Consider the following 11,045-nt stretch of genomic DNA (forward strand, 5'->3'; position numbering starts at 1 on the left):
TGTTTATGTTGATGAAAAATGACCAATCATTTTTAAGGCTGCACTAATCAAGGAAGTGCACATTATTCAAACAAACTAAGCTTCGTACAACGACCCACAGATGTAACTGAGTCTAACAAAGCAGTTTGGTCAGTGAGGCAAAATTATCAGATGCACAATCAATTCTGCAGTATGTCATGTAAAATAAACAGAGAAAATGTGAACTTGAATTGAACCTGAATTTACAGTGAGTAAAATATAAACTTTGTGCATTAAACTATAATTTTAAGCTTTTTATCATTCAGGACTGTAATAGATAATTCAACCACATCTCATCAACAAAATAAGAGCAACAAAACATGTGACATCTACAGTCAGTAGATCTAATTTACCTGCTTTGTAATTTAGGTACAAACTAATCATGTATTCTAATCTACTGTCATACTGTACAACTCACAAATTAGTATTTTTTTGTTTTGAATAATATGTGGACACTTTCATGAACTGGCTACATGACTTACTGCTTTTATGTCTGGTCAGTAAGAGAAAGTAGCAAAACAGACATTCATTGTAATAATAATGTCAGAAATCCTTAGATTCCATACAAGCATACCAAAACAGCAGTCACTTTTGGCATGTCAGTAACTACAGAACACATTTTTTCAAGTCTTTAAATTATGTAATGTAAAAGGCAGGGTTGACATTTTTTCTATTCTATTCTCTATACTAATACTAATCCAAACCCACCATGGAGCCTCTCAAACTCAGTGGGGTCCAGTGCAGCGATAGGATCAGACATGCGGGATGCTTTGCTGATTCCGTGTGAGTTGACTGCTCTGATTCTGAAGTAGTAGGAGTGTCCTTCAAACAGCCCAGACACTGGGTATTTACAAATCTTAATGGGGTGATCATTGCATTGAGTCCAGTTTTCAGTTCCAACCTCACATCTACAAAATGAAAAGAGACAGGAAAATGAGAAAATTAGTATAACTTAAAATCAATGGATACATACAGTGAAATAGTCCATTATAGAGAAAAAAGGAATGATTCCCTGTACTGTACCTAAAGACATTAACCCCTTCATTTGAACAGATAGTCAAGCAAACTCTATGTGATGACTTACATGTATAGTAATCAGTCTTTATGTTGGTCAGTTTAACAATTTATGGTGTTTATGTCAATAACTCCTACTTGTCCACGAAGTATCCCAGGATTGGTCCCTCTGTGGTGGTATTTGGGGGCTTCCATGACACAATGACATAGTCTCTATTGGCATCGTGGATCTTAATGTCCATAGGAGCACCAGGTGCACCAGGGACTGGGGGAGGACCATCTACACATGAAGTGACAGTGACATTTTAATAATCATATTGTAAGTATATAACAAATGTTTAAATAAGTATAGTAAGAGAGTTCTGCAAACTCTGTTGCATCATGTTAACAACAAATCATTAACAATGAAATAAAAACCCAGTATCAGTCTCTGTTACCTGAGACGGAGACAAATGCACTATGTTCTGCGGTGCCTCCTTTAGTGACCATGCGTAGTGTGTAAAGGCCTTCATCATCTTTGAAGAGGTTCGGAAGAGTCAATGTGGTGACTCCTCTGCCAGTGTCAATCTTCACCCATTTAGAGTCAAACAGACGGGTGTCTGGAAATGAGACATGATCACAAATTCAGTGCCCCTTTACACATACTTTTTTAGAAACCTCCATTCTTAATCATTGTAGCAATATGTATCTATACATTCACGAGGTTTGATTGCATGTAGTGATTTTGAATATAAAAGATTAACCTATTACAATGTGCTTTTATCCCACATGGTCACATTTACGTATTCAATGTATACAGACACACATAGCAAATTAAACTACTCATAAATTGGGGGACTATCGCCAGAGTCTATTTAACGACTTTCATTATAATTAGTTAGCAATGAAAATTGGGACTGTAACATATTACTGTTACATATCCACTGCTGTGCCTCTAGCTTCATGTCGACTAGATTGTGTCTGGAAGTCAGGGTGGCAGGAAGTATATATTACCAGCAATTCAAGTGTCGTAAAATGCAAATTCATTACAATTACCATCTCTATACCACTGTGCCTCAGGCTGCAGGTTGGCCAGGTTGGGGTTGAGGGTCATGGTAGCAGTCAGACTGGCAGATTCTCCCTCAGTGGCAAACACTGGCCCAAACTTCTCCAGAAAAGTAATGTTGATTTTAGTGTACTGGATCTTGGGTAGCATAGCAGCTGAGAGATTGGGGGGGAAGAAAACAGCAAATGAGAGAGAGATGGGAACAGGGCTGTTGGCCACGGCTTGTTGTTTCACATACTACTTTGAAAAGAGAAAAAATAGACTTATTTTTTAGCCTAGGCTAGTAGTAGTCATATTTAGAGAGCTGATGGTAATTTTTATGCCTACCTGTATAAGGCAACCACGCATATGAACAGGACTCCTCCTCCTCCCTGAACCCTACATGATAAAAAAAACATACCAAGAGTTCATCATTATTAACAGCAACCAGTTGCAATAAAGGCTAAGAAATTGAACAATCACTAGAAATGTTATTAATATAACTGATATTAAGTAACAATGCAGTTTGGCTCTGCCAGAGTTGGTCCTGGGACTCATTATGTTTACCATTAAATGTTTTGTGTACAAAATATATATAGAGTTAAGGGTTAAGAACTGCCATTGTGAATTAAAAATGTGACATCCAATAATTGGATGTAATTATTTAGATATTTCAAGTTTTTTATAGAACCCACAGATACCCTCTTGCAATTGGTAGTGCAAACCAGAACTGGACAAATCTGACTTTAATGCAGTCAGACTTGCCAATCAGTATGTTCTGGTGGGACTGTATGAACAACATCAAATGCAGGGTATTCAGGACTTACTCTTGACAATGACGGAGGCCTGACTAGAGGCCTGTCCATGGATGTTACAAGCTACAGCAGTGTACTGGGCAGTATCATCAGTTGAGCATCTATAAGTGCACAATAAAACACAAGTTTCCAGGTCAACATACCTTTCAGTACTCTCATTGTATTTTGTTCAAAAGGTTTCTTAGAAGAGATATGTAAATGACACCATGAGTCAGGGTTTTATCTGAGCAAGGTTTTGATGCAAGCCCCAAGCAAATTGCAGAACCTTCTAATCTAAACAATCAAGTTCTGTCCTCAGATGGTGCCAACATAATAAAAACAGCATTTACAGCACTTACAGGCTTGTTGGAGAGATGTAGACAGAAATGCTAAATGGCACAAGAGTGCTGCTACAGGGGTCAAAATCATTTTTTGGTGTCACTGTCATTGCATGCCATGCATTCATGACATGAAAGCCCAACCTCAAGCTCTGAGTTCAATCTCTAACTTGTTTAATTCTCTCTTTTATCCTTAAGTATCTTCATATTTCTGTCCCTCTCTGTATCTCTTTCACTTCCTGATGCTCTTTTCACCAACTTTTCCACAACCTCATATTACACCAGTATCAGCTAACATAGGAATTTTAACCCGTGCAGAATGCAAAGGCTGGTGTGGTCATGAGTTGATGACTTTGACATTTATTGGCAGAAGTGACTACTGTGAGTTGCAGCTGTGAGCTGAGGGAGAGCAGCAAATGTATTCTTATTTTGAATCATAATAGCATTCAGAAATTCTTCAAAAGATCACAGTGACACTGGTACAACTGTGTGTGTGTGTGTGTGTGTGTGTGTGTGTGTTGTGTGTGTGTGTGTGTGTGTGTGTGTGTGTGTGTGTGTGTGTCTGTGTGTGTGTCTGTGTGTGTGTCTGTGTGTGTGTCTGTGTGAGAGAGGGGATAGTAAGAGGGGGTGTACAGTAATGCCATCGTGTCTGTCATGAACCAGTCTTAAAATTAAAACAAGCTGCTGGTAATTTGTAATTTAGGGTATGTATCCTCCAATGTCTTCCATTTTTCTCTTAAAGCCCACGGCGTTCAGTGCAAATTGTGATCTATCTAATAGTCATGTGAGTTGTAGACCACTTAGGAGGGTGATGGGGTTAAGCAGTATTTTCTAAAGGATTAATTGCTGTTGGCTGAACTGTGTGTAAGTAACAGACAGAAGGAGCTAAAGGTGACTGGATCCAAGGAGAGAGTGATGACTGAAAGAATCCTGGCGGATCATGTAGCACTGAGGTCAGCACTCAGAACAGCTGAGCTTCCTAAGACTGGAGGGAGAGCAGTCAGTCAGCTGACTCTGACGTTTGAATTTGTGTTGTGACCCTGATGGGACTGACAACTTTTTTTTCTAAATATTCAATACAAAGTCTTGGGATAGGTGATAAGGTAGTCAGTATCCAACTAGGCAAGTGGCATGAAAAATTACGTGTAGCAGACTTTCATGGCGGGTCAACAATACAGACGTGAACTTGCCTATAACATAGCACAAAAGTGCATTTTGGATATCTTCATAAATCAATCAGGCTAAAAAGCCTAATAGACCTGAGTCAGAAAACCTAGCAACTGTAACCGAAAGAAGCAGTAGCACCTCTACACCTGTCACTCCCACAGCAACCTTGCTAGCAACAGACGACAAGGCAGCTAACTTTAACAGCTAACAGCTAAAATTAATTTAATTCAGTGATGTGTTTTATACCATTGTATTTTGTGGCTTAGTGTTTGAGCTTGTAGTAGGCAAATTCTGCACCATTGTTATAGCTTTGTGCCTATATCCTGCGTTACCCGTCCCTGGTTTTGCCCTGTCTTGGATGTTGTTTTTCCAGTTGTGGAGCTTTCTGATGGATGCAGTGTGCCATGTGGTGGTTGACTTTGGCTGAAATTGTCACTCTCGAAAATTTGTCAGCACCCCCAACTCAAAATATGTTCCCGCAGCCATGATCATTGCTGTCTATAATAGTGCATTGTACTGCCACAAACAGTCGGCCCAATTGTGTATCATGTTTCCTGTAAGCTGCTGCTTGATTAGAAGAAAATAAGATCAAATTAAGGGTTAATGCAGCATTTTAGTAATGCATTGAATATAACGTTGTGGAACTTGCAAGACTCATATTGAAAAAATAATTGAAGTAAAGAATCTAAATTGGTGCAGTAGAAGCTGAGCTATCCTGACGTTTAATCCCTACTATAGACCAAGGTTAAAAAACGATAGAACTTACAATTTGTCTTATGCAATTCAAAAGCATCTTTCATTAGAACTGTTCTGCCTTGTAAACGTACTTATCTTTTAAACTTCAAATCTGCAGTTCATTTGAATTTTGACTTTAACAAAACTCCCTCCAGAGCCACATAAGACATTATACAACTGTTTTTACAAGCCGGGTAGTACTTAAACTGTGTCAAGTAAACAGACACTTTATGAGTAAAATTGGTGAGGTACCTCTTTTAATATGAAAACCAGCTTATCAAGTGTTTTTATGTTTTTTTAAACTTATTTCACCTTGGGATCTCCAGAGAATGTATTCCACCTTTAGCTTCAACCAGGTACTGTCCAGAGGAGATGGACAGGATTACACCATCTTTATACCTGAAATAGATAAACATTACTGCTGACCAGGATCAAAACGTGGAACCATAATAGAAAACATTTTTAGCAGCAACTTTCATAATATCACTGCTAACATCAACTGTCAAATTACTATCATATCTAAAAAAAGAAAAGAAAGTGAGATGCTAGGCCAACCGTTTCTCATAAAATTGTGTACAGATGAGAAAAAAACAATTAATCATTGTGTCAGTTTTAGTATACGTTTACCATGTTAAAAGAGTGATAAAAGTGTTTAGATCTTATTTACCATTTTACATCCGGCATGGGGAAGCCCCCAACAGTACAGAAGAGTTTGATTGGAGTCTTTTCAAACACGGTGTGAGATCTGAGTCTGACAAGGAACTGCGGTCCCCTGATCATAGGCTCCTCGCGCACATATTTGTCCCCCATCTTTGTCCTTACCTAGACAGGAAAAAATGAATACCAATATTTTAAGCAATATAATTATATACTGCTCTTACTCACACACACTCCATATTGCCTTATTATCTAATTACTATAGTACCATATTATTAACAAATATTATATAGTTATATTAACAAATAAGCATTGATACATTTTACACCTAAACATTTTTTAAAACAATGTGGTTCAACTACCATTGTCTCAATATGAGCTACAGATAATTACACACAATTTTCATCCAATGTTTATATGCACGTCTGGATAGGCAAAGTTTATAGAGTCTTACCACTTCCTGGATGCGAGATTGTGTTTTGTGCTCATATCTTTCCTCCATCGCCTCAGAACTAAAGACAAAACAAGGAGTCAGTTTTCGTTGTACACAGGCTGAGAATTTAGTAGATTCTTTAAAAAATGTGAACATGGACATGTACCTACTGTTGAAAATATTTGTGATGTGACATTGGCCTTATATAAGGGTGTGAACCTTCCCAAAATAACATTTACAGTAAGGAGGACTGGTTTCAAAACATTACCTTGGTGTGACCAATGCCTTGTACTGTTGATGGGATTAGCTGACTGCAGTTATACCCAATTAACAAGCCTCTTAAATATCTGTAGTGCTGTGTGTTAGTCTGTTTTGAAACACTCTGTGCAACAGGCTGTATGCAGTCTGTAGGCAGTGCTTGACAGGGCTTGCAATCTGATTCCACATTGTTTCTTGCCATTTTTATAACCATGACAATACTTTAAAGTGAAAAAGTTTTAATTTTTAAAATAAAGGTTAAATAAAGTTTATCAATTACAACTAAAGTTCTATGAGCAAAGATGTGTTCTTCTAGCAAGCTCTGAAGAACAGCTCACCTTTCTCTGCTGAGCAGTGCACCTACATTTTAAATTATTAGGAAAGTCAGTCAGTACTGATCTAATCCCACCCGGTACTGTTATCTTTCACAAATGTGTTTTTCCCTCTCTGACAAGCATTAAACCCCTGTGCTTTTAATTCCTGCCATCACACCAATATTAGGCTAAAGGGTGTAAACCTATTTCATGCAAAGAAGCAGGACACCTTCCAAGATCTTTCAATGGTGGGGACAGACACCAACATAATAAAAATGTCATAGGAAGGCTTACATGGTTGACATCAGAGAGCCTTGAGCACCAAAGAGAAGCTTTTAAGAGGTTAGTTTAGGAGTATGCATTACAGGATTTCACCTAAACACTGACATGGCATCTGAGCATCAGAGAGTCATTAACTTTAAATGTGGTTCTTATTACTTTCCTGCGCCCCATTGGTAATGGAAAATATGATTAGGTCTTCATAATCTCTGGAAATAAATGTTTAAATGATAAAAGCATATTTGTAAACTGAGCCTTCTGGACAACAACAACTGTTTTTGTCATTAACCATTGTGGCTGAAACAACTGTTTAAAAGGAACTAACCCCGGAACTCTAACATCCTCCCTGTTTGTTGCTGCTTTATACAATCTCTTTGTACATGGCTAAATCTTATATTCAGCACAACCCATGAGAGGCTGCCCAGACCTGGCAACAGGCTTGTTTTCTAAGAGAACAAAAACAAATCCTCTCTTGTGGTTGTTTAAATATGCTTGGAATTGTTGTCTACTATGTGGAATAATCAATCATTTTTAACATACAATAGTCAACTTATATTTCAATGTTCAGAGCATGTTGCAACAAGCTTCATACTTACTTGAGTTTGAAATAAAAGATAAGAGAATCGGTTAGGGAAATAAGCTCTAAACAAGCACTGCTGCTCCAGGAGTAAAAACACTTGTCATTGAACACTTTGTTAAATGAGGTCAAACAAAGGTCAGACTTGTGTGCTGGTTAGCTGCTTATTAGCAAAAAATAAAAAAGAAGCAAGAAAAATTATCAGCAGCAAGAATAAGATTTTTAAAGTGGTAAGCGTAGACATGAAACACTGCACACAAAAAACAAAAATGTACATAAACACTCATAAACATAAAACAGCTGCAGAACTGTGGATTTTTGGACTATTTTTTCTACATAATACAGCTTTCAAGAGAGGCCAATGTTAAAATTAGTAAAGCTAATCCAATTTGAAATCTAACCACAAACACACTCTGGGAAAAGGCATCAGTTTCAGAGTTTGGCTGTTGAAGTTTTGACAGCCTCTTTTAAGCATGAGAAAAATACTAAGATTCAGAGCAGTTTTCTCAACCTGCTCACTGATGTACTGTATGCTCCATATACAGGACCTTCATTAAAACTGTGCAGTTCACTGACTCGCAACTCTGTACATTGCAAATTAGGTTTCAGTGTTTTAACTGAGCACAGTGGAGCATTTTTGACAGCTGTCAAAATCAGAAAGCAGTGTTACCAAGAACTGAAGTTGGATTTGGCAGCCAATACCAATCTCTAAAAAACTGCTTTGATCAGCTATCATATTGATTTCTAGGATTAGCTTGTTAGTTTGGTATTGATGTTAGTTTAATGTTAACCAGGTCAGTCTTACTATTTTTGCATAGTCAAAGTTTACTATTGTTACAATACTACTGTTTTAATGCTTAATGTTTCAGTTATGATTAGCATCAGAGTGTAACATGTACCTGCTGTATTCTTTAACCACATATTTGCTCTGTTTGTGGTGGTATTCATGGTTGTAATTCCCACGTTTCATCCACACTGACATGGTGACACTGTAGATACTGACCTGTTGGACCAATAACACACACAGACTGACATGGTAAAGTACAGTAGATTCTCACTTACAAGTCAGACCAGCAACACAGTGACACCAACATACACAAAACACAAGGGCTACCAACCCTAAAGGATCGTCAAAGTGACTTCATGAGGTAGATGCAGTCTAGTAAAGAGAAATGTAATGAAGGAAAGAGATGGTTAATCCTTAACCATTAATCATGAAGAGGAGTGTTTTGGGCTTTTCAGAAACATAGTCCTGTATTTCTCTCTAATAATGACTTAGTGCTTTGCAACAACCTCTAGGAAGTTTAGTGGACAATATATTTTGTTTATTGCCTCGTCCACTGCTAAAAGAAAAGCCCTGGAATTTCGACACATGGCTTTGGCAACACTGTCACACACAGCTTCTGGAATGACAAGGTGACACTTTGTTAATTTAGAGACGCCAGTAACACGGACACATGTGTACACATACATAAACAAAAGGCATGGATGTAGTTTATTGTTGGACCAGTAATTGATAGTACAGTTGCACCAAAGATGGCCCATTAATTTGACAGCTCCACATACAGCACAAGCAGTTGTGTATTATAGTTTTACACACAGTGGAGGACCGTGAATACCGTTATTTTTCAATTTAAAGATAAGTGACTGAAATAATACTAAATTAAAAATTAAAGGATAGCATAACATGGTATAAATACAACACTGGGAAAGAAAAAAGAATGAACTGCCACACACATATCACTGACAGTTAAGCTGCTGTGTTTGACATTTAAAGTACACACACCAAACCAAGAACATAACTTTGTCTTACATCATACAGTCATAGTGGCGTTGGAACATAACTGCCTTACATCACCTCAGACACCAGAAATAAGCTCAGACGAAACATGAAGCAATTCTCACTGCCCAACCTCACCCTGAAAGCCAATGAGATGCGCCCCTGGCAATGATTGAATGAATTCATGTTCCCACATCTCTGACAGACTCCCCCCAGCATGTGTTACTCACTTCTAATGCCCCAAAACTGCCAATAAAGCAGCCAGTCAATTGGATAGATGGCATCTTTATGCACTTGCTGGATGTTTGGCTGTGTTAGCAAAGTTGTTGACGGGCATATTTTTATTCATGAGTATTGTAATCATAACAAATGCATGTGTACCGCTGTCAATATTATAGCAGTGTATAGGGAAATCAGACATTGAAGCTGTAGTGGCGCCATATCTTAAAGTACTACTACTTATCATTTGAATCATGTGGTTGTGCAGTAAAAAAGCCCCTACATTTGTTAAAGAAAATGTTCTGTGGTTTCACACATTTCTCCCTACTTCAGGATCAGTAAACCAGCCTGTCCAACAGTGTCACAAAGCTGTAACACAAAAATCACTTAAGTCACAATTGTTCCTTGTCAGTAAGTTATTTATTATTTAGATTATGTATACAGCACCTTCTAAAACAAATCAAAACTCAAAGCCACAGACATAGGAAGACATTCTGCTCCCAAAGAATATCAGCATTAAACTGCCCTCAGGAAAGTATTTGCTGCAGGAAGGTCTTATTCTATTCCCATCAGTTCAACACTCCTGAAATAATACTGCAACAGCATAAATGCTGGCCAAACCTGAAACCCGAGCCTCTCTGTCTGCAACAGTAAACCTCTAAAATCTAAATCATAGCTGTAAAACCTCTGAAATTCTGAAGCTTAATCATTAACAGTTACTCATTTGTATTTGGGTGTTCCTAAATGGAATTAGATCCAATAATGTCAACACTTTAAGTCCCAGAACTATACACCAGCAATCTGTGCAGCGAAGCCACAGTCCCAGGTGCCCCCACCAAATGTAACTGTCCAGTGGGAATCCATTTTAAACAATTAAGAGTATGATAAATACACAAGCCCTGCTAACATTGGTTATTCAAATTAAATTTTAGAACATTCTTCATAATTCATATATCATATCATTCATCACATATCACAAGTATTATCAGCTCTGGTTAGGGGCCATGCACCATCTCTTAGTTGTGCCATGTTTATGGCACGACTATTCCTCCACCCCACTGATCCTACATGTTACACTTGGGTTTGAGAGAAAAGTAGATAAAAAAAAGCTGAGGATACAGAGGTGTAAGGGAAACAGAAAGAGAATTAAATTATAGTTTTCTTACCCCTTGAGATTTCCTTTGCAGCGACTTCGGTTCTCAGCCTGAATCCACAGGGAGTCAGCCTAAACCAAGCACCAGGCCAACGAAACCACCACCGTCTCCAGCCGACCCCCACCTGCCTCTCCCTGAGGCCTTATAAGGAAAGAGAGCTGCCTATATATAACCAGTATCCTTCAAGAAATCAGTGCCATTAGAACCAGTAAACTATTTGATTAACAGAGTTTGCCCATTACAGTTTTTGATTAGTTTGCCCAATTGCTGGTTTCGAGAATGTT

At 38.0% G+C, this 11,045-nt stretch overlaps 1 protein-coding gene across 1 annotated transcript in view; it reads right to left on the minus strand.

The window, feature by feature from the left end:
- LOC116688313 (myomesin-2-like) overlaps nt 1–11,045 on the minus strand; it is a 33,166-nt gene extending 22,121 nt beyond the window's left edge. Inside the window, 11 exon segments of the mRNA XM_032514319.1 lie at nt 727–926; nt 1,171–1,312; nt 1,470–1,631; nt 2,068–2,232; nt 2,405–2,455; nt 2,884–2,972; nt 5,403–5,489; nt 5,758–5,912; nt 6,202–6,259; nt 8,508–8,611; nt 10,774–11,045. Coding sequence (XP_032370210.1) covers nt 727–926; nt 1,171–1,312; nt 1,470–1,631; nt 2,068–2,232; nt 2,405–2,455; nt 2,884–2,972; nt 5,403–5,489; nt 5,758–5,912; nt 6,202–6,259; nt 8,508–8,590 — 1,192 coding nt within the window. The 5' untranslated portion in view covers nt 8,591–8,611; nt 10,774–11,045.

This window comes from Etheostoma spectabile, chromosome 1 (genome assembly GCF_008692095.1).
Source record: "Etheostoma spectabile isolate EspeVRDwgs_2016 chromosome 1, UIUC_Espe_1.0, whole genome shotgun sequence".
Lineage (NCBI taxonomy): Eukaryota > Metazoa > Chordata > Actinopteri > Perciformes > Percidae > Etheostoma > Etheostoma spectabile.